The sequence below is a fragment of the Myxocyprinus asiaticus genome, chromosome 28, assembly GCF_019703515.2.
Source record: "Myxocyprinus asiaticus isolate MX2 ecotype Aquarium Trade chromosome 28, UBuf_Myxa_2, whole genome shotgun sequence".
Lineage (NCBI taxonomy): Eukaryota > Metazoa > Chordata > Actinopteri > Cypriniformes > Catostomidae > Myxocyprinus > Myxocyprinus asiaticus.
The window spans coordinates 38,797,501-38,813,181 of record NC_059371.1 but is presented as its reverse complement, the minus strand read 5'-3'; the positions used below and the strand labels follow the sequence as shown (position 1 = coordinate 38,813,181).

General features: G+C 37.7%; 1 protein-coding gene across 1 annotated transcript in view; it reads left to right on the top strand.

Annotated features, from left to right (window-relative positions):
- Window positions 1-15,681, top strand: part of LOC127418778 (beta-catenin-like protein 1) — a 56,031-nt gene that overhangs the window by 25,705 nt on the left and 14,645 nt on the right. Inside the window, exons 12-13 of the mRNA XM_051659595.1 lie at window positions 4,846-4,943; window positions 7,773-7,853. Of these exons, the coding sequence (XP_051515555.1) occupies window positions 4,846-4,943; window positions 7,773-7,853 (179 nt within the window). The remainder of the gene's footprint in view (window positions 1-4,845; window positions 4,944-7,772; window positions 7,854-15,681) is intronic.

Sequence of the window (15,681 nt, the reverse complement as noted above, 5' to 3'; positions counted from 1 at the left end):
CATTAAACTTTCATATATACGTGTACGTGAGGAACCGATCAGTTAAGCAATAACTAATGTTTGTTCATTTATTAATGAGCATTATGTCAGTGTTTATGACAGAGTTTTTATTATTATGCCCTTGCAGAACACACGCTACGATGTGAATCCTCTGCCAAAAATGCCAACAATTAAAATTAGGTATGTTAAGAAGTGGAAAAAAAGGTAAGTTGTCTGCAGACGGTTGGCTTCTACTTGGATCTAGTACTGCAGTCAGTATCATCATTGTGCGAGAAAGTGTCCAATAGCTCAAAAGATGGTCATTCTGTGTGACTGATCATTTATTAGTCAATGCAGTGGCTTCTGAGTGTTTAAGACTTAATTGCTCTAGTGGTTTGTCCAAATGTATTCAGTTACAGACAGTAATATAAATTCTTTTGAGAGATGTAATACAACTTTTAAGATGATTTGCTTGGTCATCTCAACAGTGACTCGAGATTGCCTGAATGTGAACTGAGCTGATTGTAGAGGGAAAAGAAGCCGGTCATTTATTTCTAATGATTGTCTTTTTAACTGCTTTTTAATCTCTACAGGACATGTAATAATTGCAGTAAGTGCCTTAATTGCTTTGCTAAATTGGATCAAAAGCGTTTGTGTAATTGCGCTGATCTCCAGAGCTCTGTTAATTCTCCTGTTTGAAATAAAACTTGGAATAGGATCATTGTTCCACTTTTCTCAGAGGTTTTTCTAATGGATTCATTATTGAAAATGAGCAGCTCTTTTCCTGCAGATTTGTACGTTGATAATGTGGTAATCCACTTTGTTTTGCGGGATTTTCTTACACGAACTGGAACGAAACTCCTTTGGCTTGTCACTGCAGATGAGCTAGTGCACATGCTAGATGTTATTCCTTTTTGAAATTCCAGGTAAGTTCTTAATGGAATAGATCAAGTAAAAATGGAAATTCATTTTGTGTTCCACAGAAGAAAGTCATACTATGGAACATGCATTTGGAATGACATGAGGATGAGCAAATGATCACAGAATTGTCATTGTTGGGTGACCTCTTCCTGGTTTTCTAAAATTTCAAAATAAATCATAACACAGGATCACATGAATGGCAAAATTACTTCCTTGAAGCAACCACTTTATGTTAGCACTTCACTAACGGCCTTGTATAACGGCCCATCTTGACGTATTTTGTTGCTCACTAGCATTTGGAACAACCTTGCGAGTAGCGTCCCTTTCTTTGCCTGGCTAATCTAACAAAGATTACTGCCCCCTACTGGGCACTCCATTGCATTCCAGACCTGAAAGCCAGTTGCCTTTGTTCCCGTTGCCATGGAGACCAGGAGTGATGGTATTGAGGAGCCGACACCTTTTTCCTGTGTGTAATGATGACAAAAGCTTTCCTGGGGCAGAGCTCGAAGATAACGCACTTATCTCAGACCTCTCGCCTGCACCTCTCATCCTCTACCTCTCCCTCAGGCTGTGTTCCTCACCACAGACGCTTTATTCCGCCACTAATAACGCTCCTCTTTTCCCTCTCCTGGTGGCCGTGCTTCCCCTAGTCGCCTTAAAGACCTGCGACATCACAGTGCTGACCGAGCGTTTCCTGTTGCCGTCTCTTGATTAATGTGTCCCCTCCGTTTATCCACCAAATTAGAATGCGTAATGTGTTCGTTAAGAGTTGCGAGCGTATGCATGTGGACTGATGCTTAAATTCAACAAGGCTCATTTGTATTCCCTGCCAGTGAAGGCCAAGGCCAAATTCAATTGTTTTATCAAGGCCGTCTGATTATAGATTGTGAGAGCTTGTACGAAATGGCATTTCAGTATTTATCTTTAACCTGACAAAGTGCGGCATCATGTCCTCTTATAGATGTGCTCTCATAGCAGTGATGTTAAATGTCATTAAGTATACTTTAGTGTATAACCTTTCTCAAACACTTGTGAGTAGCAGTGATTTGTAAGTGCATTACTAAGTGTATTTCTGAAGACACAAAAGTTAACAATAGAAGTCATTAGCTTTAGTAATTAAAAGGAAAGACGAGAAGTGGTTTGGCTGGAAGGTCATGTTGCATGGGCGTTATTTCTTCAATGTGTTTGGCAAAGGTTAGAGATGTTAATCTGCTGCATTAAATCCACATCATTCACAGATTTTAAAGAGTCCTACTTTTATGAAGTCCTGAGGTCCTGTGTCTGTGATGGATCCAGTTGGTTGTAAATTTGTATTAGTTTGAATTTTGCTTTAAAGGCTGCATAGACGAAAATGAGATGGAACATTTTGGAAGATGAAAGATTTTTTTTTTGTTGTTGTTGCATCTGAATACTTTTGTTACTGTATTTCACTCTGCTCTAAATGTTCTCCATTGAAATAAACCATTATACTTCATATTGCTGGCTTTCTTTAGTTTTTCGTTTGTTTGATCTTCTTGTTTGGTTCTTTTATTTGTTAGTTCGCTCTTTTGCTTGGTCGATTTTACTTCATTTTGTTTGTAGCATCCTTTATTGCTTTCGTTGCCTAGTTGACACTTTATTTTGCTTTCTGTTGCTTTCATTTACTTCTGTTCACACTTTATGTATCTTTATTCATTTGTTGGTTCTCAGGCTCTTTTTTTTTGGTTTCACTTTGTCACTCTTTCGTTTGATCTTGTTTTTTCATTCGTTGGTTCATTTGCTCTATTATTTTTTGGTACTTTATGATTGTTCGCTCTTTCATTTGCTCTTGTTTTCGTTGTTGGTTTTCGTGTTTTAGTTTTTTGTTTGTTCGCTCTTTCATTTTCGTTTGTTTCATTGTTAATTCCTCTCTTTTTATTCAATGTTTTTTCTTTATTTCTTCTCTTTCTTTCATCTATATGTGTTCTTTATACTCTGTCAACACTTGTAAGCTTTGTTGATACTTTCTTTATGATTGTTCGCTCTTTCATTTGCTCTTTTGTTTTCGTTGCTGGTTTTGTTGTTGCATCTGAATACTTTTGTTGCTGTATTTCACTCTGCTCTAAATGTTCTCCATTGAAATAAACCATTATACTTCATATTGCTGGCTTTCTTTAGTTTCTCGTTTGTTTGATCTTCTTGTTTGGTTCTTTTATTTGTTAGTTCGCTCTTTTGCTTGGTCGATTTTACTTCGTTTTTTTTTGTAGCATCCTTTATTGCTTTCGTTGCCTAGTTGACACTTTATGTATCTTTATTCATTTGTTGGTTCATGTGCTCTTTTGTTTTCGTTGTTGGTTTTCGTTTTTTTGTTTTGTTGGATTGCTCTTTCATTTTCGTTTGTTTCATTAATTCCTCTCTTTATTCAATGTTTTTTCTTTATTTCTTCTCTTTCATCTATATGTGTTCTTTATACTCTGTCAACACTTGTAAGCTTTGTTTAACTAACACACACGTAGGGCTGCACGATTATTACAAATCATAATGGTAGATATTTCCTTCGATAATGTAATTGTGACTTATTCATTTCGATTAATAGAATTTACATTGAAATACTTCTTTTGTGTGGGGCAGTTACATGCCATATTCTTTATGTAGGCAGTGCATCAAAACAACTTTGTTCCTGAATTGCTCTAATATTTAAATTGCATGAAGAACAAAGTGTTATTCACATTTTGAATAAATTGTACACAGTATAATTTAGAGAGTGAGCATTACTGATATGCCTTTAGACTCATTTAAACACGTCATATTTGCCTTTGCATTATGCACACAACGGCCAAGTGAATCTAAATGGAATGCTGTAATTGATACTTTTCACAAATCACGATTATATAATTGCGACAGCTGTAATTGTAATCGTGATTATTTTTTGGATTAATTGTGGAGACCTACACGCAGATATTAGTGTAATCCATGTTTCATCTGATATGTCTATCATATGGCCTGTCTCAGCTGTTTTCATACCGTTCCAATACCTGCTACAGACATGGGACATCATATTATTCTGCCACAGGTCTTAACAAGTGCACATTTCCTCCTTTTTCTTGAGTCCTGAGTCTTGTGTGATGGGCCTGTTCCTAGTGTAAATTTGCATCTGTTTTAATTTAGCTTAATTAAACCTGCGTAGAGTGAAATCATTTCTGATTTAGTTTTGTCTGATTATTTTCTCTCTCGTTGTTTTGCTCAGCTCTAATGGTTCTTCATTAGTGTGATATTATAGCAGACAGCAGCAAGCGCACAGCGAGCTTTTAGTGCTTTCTCACATTTTCCATTTCCAGCGTCTGTCTAACGCAATCACATGCTCTCTCGACAATTTCCGTGAGTTTTTCTTCTTTTAAATCTTTTAGTAAATTATCACTTTTTACTGTGAATTGTTACTTTATCTTCACTCAGAGGATTAACTGTCAATTCCCACATGATCAGGAGGCTACAGGCGCAATTAAATCACCCAGACATTACAAACAATTCGTCTTGTTTCTGTTTTTAAATCATTGTTTTTATTGCAACACTTTAAATGCAGTTTTTGTTTGTTTCTTCAAATTGAGAGATGAGATAACTGACTGGATTCCTTAAAAATAAATGCACATTTTTTCATTTGTCTCGAGATGTTAACTTTTCTCTTATTGCTGCATTAAGAACTAACAAAACTCAACCAGAATCACTCTCACAGCTACAAGAGAAAGTTGCAAACTGGTAACTGGCAGGAGAACTTTTAAAAACGGCAGACATGTAATCTTTAAAAAAATGTGTTTTGTTGTTTTGCAGACAGTTCCACCGAATTTGTTTTGGAAAATCACATCTCTGTTGCTTTGATGTCGGCACCCACACACTGCTGCTGTTTCTCCTTTATTTTTACGTGAACAAATATTACAAGCGTGTAAAATAAGGACACTAAACCCTTGTTTGTTTGTTGTTTTCTCCCTTCAGAACACGTTTGCTCCATCATCGCCTCCATGTTGAGGAACCTGAAAGCACAGCAGAGAGGTCGACTCCTCAGCAAGTTCACAGAGAACGACTGCGAGAAGGTAAAAATAAGACGATACTGCTGCTGCTAAAAATGGCGGAAGTGACTGAAGGGGGTTTAAGGAGAGTTTGCGGCAGATAGGTTTAATGCAGAGTTAACACTACAATAAAGCATATACTGACTTTTCGTGATAGATCAGATGATGATGTGGTCATTTCTGGCACTATAAGCATAAAATCATTACATTTGACCAGTCTTTGTTCTAAGATTTATTTTTAATTTGATTACCCAACATGAAGGTATTTAAAAAAACATCACATATTTCATTCTTAAAATGTATGCAAGTTTTAATCTTTAAAAATAATTGTGCAAACTAAACTTTTATTGTGAGTCTCTCTGAGTCTCAATTCATTCTTTTGTTTGTTCATTCTTTGTTCTTTTGTTCTTTTTCGCATCATTTAAGGTTTGTTTGCTCTGTTCATTGTTTATTTGTTCATAATTCATTTTTATGAGAATTTTTTTGGTAGTTCGTTGTTTTTTTTATCTTCCTTTTTCATTGTTTACTATTTGTGTTTGTTGTTTATTCAGTAGTTATTTTTATTTTTTTTTGGTTTGTTCGTTCTTTATTCGGTAGGTCATTTGTTCATTTGTAAATTATTTTTTTTTTTCTGGTTTATTTTTTTTGTTTAATTGTTTACTTTTCCATTGTTTGTTCTTTATTTGTTCGTTGTTGATTTTTTTCATTTGTTCATTTGTTTGTTTTTTACTTTTTTTAGTGTGTTCGTTCTTTATTCTGTAGTTCATTTGTTCGTTTATTTTTTGGTTTGTTCGTTCTTTATTCGGTAGTTCATTTTTTTATTTTTTTTATTTGTTCATCGTTTGCTTTTGTTCTTTATTTGGTAGGTCATTTTTTTATTTTTTTTTATTTGTTCATCGTTTGCTTTTGTTCTTTATTCAGTAGTTCATTTTTTTATTTTTTTTATTTGTTCATCGTTTGCTTTTGTTCTTTATTCGGTAGGTCATTTGTACGTTGTTCATTTTTATATTTCTGGTTTATTTATTTTTTTCGTTTCATTTTTTACTTTTCCATTGTTTGTTCTTTATTTGATTGTTCATTTGTTTGTTGTTTATTTTTTCGTTTGTTCATTTTGTATTTGTTTGTTCATTTAATTGTTTTTTACTTTTTTTAGTTTGTTCGTTCTTTATTCGTTCATTTGTTCGTTTATTTTTTGGTTTGTTCGTTCTTTATTTGGTAGTTCATAGTTTTTTTTGCTTGTTAATTTTTCAATGTTCATCGTTTGCTTTGTTCTTTATTCGGTAGGTCATTTGTATGTTGTTCATTTTATCTTTCTGGTTTATTTTTTTCGTTTAATTGTTTTTTTCCCCCCATTGTTTATTCTTTATTCGATTGTTCATTTGTTTGTTTTTTATTTTTCCGTTTGTCCATTTTGTATTTAGTCATTCATTTTTTGTTTATTTTGCCAATTGTTCTTTCTTTTGCCTCATCACTCATCAAGCATGCATTAATATAATCCATGTTTTGGCTTATATGTGTGTTGTATGAACTTCCACTGCCGTTGTCATACTGTACATTTTGTGTTTTGTTATACGTCTCCTTTAGTCATGGTTAGGGGCCTCCATATGTCACCTGTACGTACACGTGTGCCGTTTTAAAGAGCTGCTATCGCTCAGCAGTCACTACTCTTAAAATAACCCTCACAGTCCTGCTGGGCTCTGCTTTATCACTCTGACAGCAGCACTGGATTATTGGTAGTTTCAGCAGCTGAAGGATATCGGCCATATGCGCTTCAGATTGTAACATTATGATTGCGCTAGACAGATGATGACAAATATTTCTGTTTGTCTTTAAATAACACAACCAGCCTCAGTCACATGAAGGCTTTGATGCCATCTGATTTAAAGCTGAAGTGCGTAATTTCCGTGCCTTTAAGGTACCAAACGGAATTGCGAAAATAGTGACTGTTTCTAGGTTTCCTGAACACCTGTCGGCTGGATTAACAGATAGTCCCGCTTCAAACTCACGCCATTGATTTGAGCCAATGTTGTGTCGGGCTGGTCGGGTTGCTCAAACAAACGGAGCAATTTTTTATACCACCACAGTATTTACATTTTTTTGAGGAAATCAACCTACAAAGTTGACTCTGCCTTATAAACTGGAATAGGAGAATTTAAAGACCAATAAATCATATAATTGGCCATTTTGAGATGAGAATTGGCCAAAAACTGTGCCCAATATTGCACAACAGTCTAGTTTTGGAAGTAAAAATCCCTTAAAAATGTTTCTAGAGGGGAATTGAGTATTAGTGATAACTTATAAACCTTAATGATGAAGTAAAAAAGGTGTAAAAAAAAAACAATCTACAGAACAAAGATGTTTGAAAAGCTGAGTGTGCTTTACTTGCCGATTAACAGCATTGGTCATTGTGCCTAGTTGTCAGTGAATAGTGCACATTTTGTGTTTTTAAGTATCTTTAGTACGTATTATGTAAATATCATGTAAGTTAAGAGTTCATTTAAACTGAGCAATTTTACAAACATTTTATTTGCTATTATTAAGTTGTACTTCAGCCCACCTGCTCTCAAGATATCTGCTCTTTAGTTATCTGTATCAACATCGGCCCTTCAAATGCACAGATTGGTCGACCACTAGATAAAATATGGTATTTTAACATCTAGACAATTATGCATGATCTTTAAATAAGGAAATAATTTACAAAATGTGAAACTGTGTCCTGAAACTCAAATATCCTGCTGTGTGTGATGTTTCTTGCCTCTCTTGGCTGTATTTGTATTTTTGTCTCAAATGCATGTCACATTTTTGGTGCATATGTAACGCACTTATCCCCTCTCGTTTACTTGCTCTCTGCAGGTGGACAGACTCATGGAGCTGCATTTTAAGTACCTGGATGCTGTTCAGCTCGCAGACAAGAGAATTGAAGGAGAGAAGCACGTAAGAACCACACACACACATGCATTTGATTGGCAGTATCTTCTCCATGAGGGCAGATCTATGCGTTAAGATAAGAGCAGACCTACCACATTCAAACGTCACTGAGAGACCTGCAGGTCGAACACTTGACACGCGTTTACTGTGGAGTTCTGTAGCACTGCTCACCTTTACTGCAGAGTACTGTTAAACTTTACACTTTCACACTGAGCAGTGATTGCCCTCAGATTCACATCAGTCCCTGCTGGATCTACAGTTCAATAATGCCGTAACTTGAGGTTGAACCTGGGATCCATCAAGGCATTGCAGGTAGTGTATGGACAGATATACAACACGTATAGAAATTTCTTTAAAAGTGAAGGCCCTTCGTATTATATTTATAAATATTTGAATTATTATGCTGTAGAGCCGAGGAGGGCGGGGCCGGGTTGGAATGAGACACACCCGGTCCCCAATCAGCCTGATGGGGCGCGCGAGGGATAAAGGCGGCCGGGGACGACAGTTCGAGAGAGAGAATATTACAGACAGCTGTGCTGTGTTTTTAGTTGTGTGTTTTTGGTTGGGTTTTTGTTTAATAAATTATTATTTAAGTTGTCAAGCCGGTTCTCGCCTCTTCCTTTCCTCGAAACCCCCTTACACTGGTGCCGAAACCCGGGAAGGAGGAGGGATTCCCGTCGCAGAGTCCTCGACACTGCCGTCCACCCAGGGGAGCGCCGCTGCCGTCCGACGGGGGACGGAGTAGCCCGACTACCCGGACGCGGGGAACGGCCGCCGTCCGCGAGGCGAGTGGGGACGGGACTCCCCGACCGCCTGGAGCGAGGGAGCCGCTGCCGGGGGTGGAGGAGTGCCCTGCCGTCCCCCGGGAACGCGGAGGGGTCGAGAGAAGACCGCCGTCCGCGGGGGAGGAGGGAAGTGACTCCCCGACTGCCTGGAGTGGTAGGGCCGCTGCCAGGGGCGGAGGAGAGTCCCCACGGGACGCTGGGAACGCGGAGGGGCGTTCTGTCCGCTGGGGGTCGGAGGTCTGACTCCGGTCCGCCCGGGGAGGAGCGGCTGCAGTCCGCCTGAGAGGGTGGAGTAGTGATCGAGGACCACGCGACGGCGCATCAGAGAACCGGTGAGTTTCTTTTTCTCTCTCTCCTCTCTCTCTCTCTGCCGCTCCGTGTTGGCCTTTCCCTTGCCATTTTGTGTTGTTTTTTTTTTTTCCCCTCCTGTCTCCTCCCAGGCCGAGGAAGGCGGGGAGGACCCGCCGGCAGTCGGGCCATAAGGCACGCCCCCCCACCCGGAGAGGAAGGGTGAGGGGGGATGTACGTCATGCCGGGGGCTCCCCGGCCTGAGGCAACGCCGGGAGGAGTGTAGAGCCGAGGAGGGCGGGGCTGGGTTGGAATGAGACACACCCGGTCCCCAATCAGCCTGATGGGGCGCGCGAGGGATAAAGGCGGCCGGGGACGACAGTTCGAGAGAGAGAGAATTACAGACAGCTGTGCTGTGTTTTTAGTTGTGTGTTTTTGGTTGGGTTTTTGTTTAATAAATTATTATTTAAGTTGTCAAGCCGGTTCTCGCCTCTTCCTTTCCTCGAAACCCCCTTACATATGCATTGTTTATATGAATTATCTTTATCATCTATCGATTAATTGCAATTAATTTGATTAATCGTCATGTCATTTAATTAATTTGATCAAATTTTTTATAAAGTATTCCTTTAATACTGCATTTTTTCAGTAATAAGACCTTCATCGGGAATTTTCGAGCCGAGAATGAAACTAATAAAAACAGTAGTCAGTCTAATTAGTGACTAGTTCTTCATATGACAATGTGTAATTAAAGGTACTCACAACTGAGTTTTGTTGTAATGAAAAGTGTTCTAAAAAACATTCAAGAATGTTACAAAAAGTGTTATTGAATATTGTCTAGCTCAAAGAGTATAAAGATTCTTTAGTCATTTTTTTATTTTATTTTTGTCTGGAGCCCTGCTATACAGCTGTACAATTTGAGGTATCTTTCTTGTCTGTAGCACAAAACCTGCGGGATGGGTTACATGTTGAGTATTAGCAGTAGTAATAGTGATGCTCGCCTTAGCAAACTCCACCAATAAACAATTCTTTCCCAAAGTAATTCAACAGTTCAGTAGTCTGACTTTGGGCTGTTTACAGTTGCCAAGCAACGTAATGATCAAAGATCATTTGATGAATGGTACAACCTGCCGCATCAATATAGAATTCAATTGATGCGCAGCTCATCCAATCATATTTTAGAGTTGTAACTATCAGTTTTATAAAATGTGGGGTCTCAGCCAGTTTTAATTAATGTGCAGATGATTAGAAGGCAGATGTTAAATGATGATGATAATTAGCAGGAAAGAGTCATTATTCTCAGTTGTGTAACCGTATTTTATTACCCAACTACTACTATATGTGTAACTATATGTATTTGTGGATATTGTGTTGTAGTTTAGACCAAGGGATATTGCATTGTGTAAGTGTGGTTATGCTGTGTGTGTGTTTGCTGGGGGATATTGGCATGTGGATGTTGCGGATGTGAGCTGGGCACTGATGCAGACGCCTGCGCGTGTTTCTCATCCATCCAGTGTGTGTGTGTTTAAAACAGTGGCTCTGTTTTCAGGAAGAATTCAGGTAGGGACAGATGATATAGCTAAAAAAATGTAAATATAATATATATATATATCGAGATATACATCAAGATATACTGGCCAAAATATATATATATTTTGCCTTTTTAGCGATATTCAGTACATATCTCAATAGTTATGTATTTGCTCTGAAGTCGTTTAATGGAATGGTTTTGTTTTTGTCGTTTTCATCCCGATAGGGTGAACCACATGGATTTGTACTAATGTGAATGGGTTTATGTAAGAGATAATGTACAGTCAGCCGGTTGTTATCACAAAAATAAACCCGACAGGGTGATCAGGACCAGGATAACAAATTTTCAAATGATGAAAACGAAACAGTTCTTATTTGTCAGCTAATTAAAACGCATCATTTATGAATTGGTAGGATCAGGTATATGCACTGTAAAGTCTAGATTCTAAGCTTTAAAATGACTCCTATTGTTCAGATCAGGCAAGTGGTTATTCATTTATTATGTAAATGGTTTTTTTGTTTTCCGCAGGGAGTGCCCCCCACTCGCCCGTTAAAAGCTCAGTTCAAGTAATCCTTCTATCAATAAAAATATATACATTTTAGAAATAGGGTCAAAAAATTAGTATAAAACCTGTCATAATTACAAAAAGTTGATTAAAAAGATCTAATGCAATATCTTGTGATAATATACGCAATATGAGAAATTTATAAACCTATAAATCTTAGTGGGCCGGTCATTTTTGACCGGGAACACAAAATGGGTTAGCACAAAACTAACATGGCACAAGAGTTAAAAGTGAATTAAAAACATTCCAAACATATTGCAAGTATTTGATATATCGCTTAGCCTACTTTCACATCTTTAAGCAGGTGTGTCGATGTAAACCAGTTTCTTGTGAGTGTTACTCCAAGGTTTCCTTTAACCCCGCCGTCAACCTCATCTCACTTTCTCCACAGTGTCTTCTTCGCCGGCCTATAAATCATCTCTCTGTAGCAGTGACAGGAATATGACTCGGGATATGTCTCCTCTTGTTTTCCTCCCGTCGACTGAATGCACCAGCTCTCCCTCCAGATGGAACAGCATTCCGAGCTTTCTCAGAGCGCTATAAAAGTATATCACCCATAGCAGAGCCCTTGTTTAAAAACGCCTCAGAGTGCTGTCACCGTCGCATTCATGTGCACCTGTCTCGCCTCCTTTTACCAGCTAATGACAGCTACAAATTCTTGTCGAATTGCATTTCCTAAACACAGACCCTATAAAAACCTCTCCACATTCTTTCTGCTCTTATTTGTTTATCATCATTTGTTTTACTGCAGTGACAAACTGAATTTTTTTTTGCATGTATACATATATACTGTGTGTGTGTGTGTGTGTATATATATATATACTGTACATTTTATATCACATTCAGAACTAAAAATGCTAAATGTTTGTTAATTGCTTAACTAAGGTACTTTATCGAATGTGCTATTAAATTAGATTTAATAGGACACTATGTAATTTTTCTGAAAAATACTGTACTCTAAATATATTTTTAAGTAAAAGCATGAATTGTCATTGAATACTTTACTAATTAATTATTATTTACATAGATTAGATCAATTTTAATTTATATTCATTTACGTAAATTAATATTAACAAAATTAAGGTACAAAACAGCAAAAGGATGTTGCCAGAATTTCTTACCCGATGCAGCACATTTGGTTAAAGTAATTTAAATAGTTATTTTTCTTCTAATTATGTACATTTAGGTGTTTTATGTTACATTTGATGTTGGTTAGTTAAAGGTGCACTCACTGATTATTTTTTTCCCATTAAAAGTTTTACTCCTAAAAGAAATTAGTTGTAGTTTTGTAACATATGTATAAAATCATGACCGCTTACATGAGATGAGGACTCTAGTCATATCAATAACCTTATAAAAGCTGTTTTATTCTACATGGGGCAGGGGCACCCTCATGGGGGCGGCCATTTTAGAATCACATGACCAGCCGAAAACTACTCGCTTAATCTCAGTAACCGTCTTGTTATTGGACACTTTCACTCTTGGATTAAATTAATCATGGCTGACTATGAATAGTGAATTTCAACTATGGCATCTGTAACTGAAAACTTGATTTTGAATGATGCTGCATCCACACCACTAGGTGTCACTGTAAGTCCAAGATGACACAAGCCAAAAGTTACTGAGTGCACCTTTAATGTCTGTTTGTTTTTCATTTTAGCATCATTAGTGTTACCATAACAGTGCTTTGTGTTTGTGTGTAACACTGTGCACAGTCTATACACAGTTATTATCTATTTCATAGTAAATTTTAAGGTACACAGTGGAATTTAGTAATTCAAATCCGTTGGAATATTAGCATTATATTAGTTAATGAAATATATGTTAAGGGTGCCTGGGTAGCTCAGTGGTAAAATACGCTGGCTACCACCCCTGGAGTTCACTAGTTCGAATCCCAGGGTGTGCTGAGTGACTCCAGCCAGGTCTCCTAAGCAACCAAATTGGCCCGGTTGCTAGGGAGGGTAGAGTCACATGGGGTAAATTCCTCGTGGTCGCTGTAGTGTGGTTTGTTCTCGGTGGGGCGCATGGTGAATTGAGTGTGGTTGCCGCGGTGGGTGGCGTGAAGCCTCCACACGCGCTATGTCTCCGTGGCAACGCGCTCAACAAGCCACGTGATAAGATGCGCGGGTTGACTGTCTCAGACGCGGAGGCAACTGGGATTCGTCCTCTGCCACCCGGACTGAGGCGAATCACTATGCAACCACGAGGACGTAGAGCGCAAATGTTTATGAACTTTTTTTTTTTTTTCAATTTTTTTTAATGAACTGTAAAATAAACGTTGTCACTCACTCTCCGAAATTGTTAAATCATTGAACAGTAAGTTGTCCATTCAGATTTTGGACACCATTACAAAATCAAACTGAACTCGCTGTGAATTCGGCGACGTTAGTTTGAAAGTTCTTCTGCTGAAATCGGTCTGTGTGTACCAAAATTGAACCACTGCCCCCAGTGGCCAAAGAGGGAAGTGTTTTTGAAGGTATGAGCACGTGTGAGCTCTAGGTTCCATGTGAAAGGCTATAGGAAACAATTTTGGACACAGCTACTGTATTGTTAATAGTGAATTTCTGGACACCACAGCCGCTTGTTTGTTTACCGTAAATTTAGCAGGATTCTTTCATACAGTGCTCACGGTGGAGCTTGGCTGAGCTCTTCTAGAAATCTCTTTAGGATTGGTGCAGAAAGTGTTGGCAGGGTGTGCTCGGATTAATTTAGTGTCAGCGCATCCCGTGAGACTGCATCACAGGTCTCGACTCTGCTTTGTTCTGGCTTTCATATTAACACCTGTGCCAGTCTGCCGGTTCTCAAACAGGAAGAGACTAAAAATCACTCCGTTCCCCCCAAGGTGCAGCCGCTTGTTATGTGCAGTGATGGAATTGAGTTGCCAAAGGCTGTACCTCTGTAACGAGACTAAAATAATGTGTGCAAAAGATTGAAACATCGTACTCTGACATCTATGATGATGTGTCATTGCATAAATGTAGTTTTGTGCACAGTTTGTTCTCGGCTAAGTATATATAATGCATCTACAGGATTAATTCATGCTGAATCTTGAAATTGACCTGGGTACTTGCTGTTCCAAACCTGTATGTCTTTCTGTCTGCTCTGGAACACAAAAGCAGAGTCCTTTTTCATACAATGATTGTAGACAGTGATCACTGGCTGTCAAGCTCCAGAAAAGACAAAAAAGCACTCTAAAAGTAGTTCGGACAATGCATATGCTATATTACATGTTTACTGAAGACTTACAATCGTTTTTTGCAATGTGAAAATCTGAATTTTGGCAGTTATCCACTGAAAATCTTCCACTTCACCACTGCTTTTAAGCCTCTTTTAATTAAAATATGGTGTGCCAATCCATGTTGTTGCAGGTTTGATGTCAGTGATGTGAAACCTCGCATGGTGCACCATATCTTAGAGCACCATATTTTCATTGAATGCAAGAGCAATTGTGATGATATAGCTACGGCAGAGGGGAAGATTTTCAGTGATTAGCGACTTAGCGATTTTGTTTAGTTCATCACACAATGCTGTCATACTGTATGACTTCCTAAGACTTGGAAAATAGTTATTTGGACATCTTTTATTGTACTATTTATGTAGGGACGTGTGATGCCACTTGTTTTCTTTTCGCTATGATACCAAGTACTTACAAGGCCAATATCACCGATGTTAATACCTCTATTAAATAGATGTTTTTTTCATTTTTTTTTATTCTTGGGATAAAATGGGTCATTGAAACTCAAAGGAATATTCTGGGTTCAGTACAAGTTGAGCTAAATCGACATATTATGTGGCATAATGTTGATTACCACAGAAATAAATTTTGACTCGTCCCTCCTTTTCTTAAAAAAAAAAAAAAAGCAAAAATCATGGTTACAGTGAGGCACTTACAAAGGAAGTGAATGGGGCCAATTTTTGGAGGGTTTAAAGTCAGAAATGTGAAGTTTATAATTTTATAAAAGCACACATTAATTCTTGTGTATTATTTGAGCTGTAAAGTTCTTCAAATCGTCATTTTATTGTCGTCTTAGGGTTTACGGCATTACATCGTCATGGCAACAAAGTTGTAAAATCGGCTATAACTTTACACAGAAGAGGTTAGTAAGTGATTTTATCACACTTAAATCATGGTAACGCTCATTTTGCTTACATCTTGTGACTATAATTTTGAAACAGTGAGTATTTTAACGTTTACGGATTGGCCCCATTGACTTCCATTGTAAGTGCCTCACTGCAACCCAGATTTTTGCTTTCATTAAATAAAAGGAGGGATGAGTCAAAAATACTTGATGTTAATAAACATTATGCCACAAATTCTGTCGATTGAGCTTAACTTCTATTGAACCCAGAATATTCCTTTAAGGTTTGCATTCATTTTCATGGCATCTAAAAAATAAAATAACTAGTTTTAAAACTTTAGAATTTCTATTTTTATAGATATTCATGATACAACATCAGTATCTGAATTATCGATACATTAGAATCAATCTGCCCATCCCTAATTTAGTTTTTTTTCCCGTTAATCCCCATTAATGGAAAAGAGTACGCTGGACATTCTACAATATCTTTTGTGTTCCAAAGAAAAAAAGCAAGTCATTCGGGTTTATAACAACATAATGGAGTAAATGATGACAGAATTTTCATTTTGAGTGAAATACTCTTTTA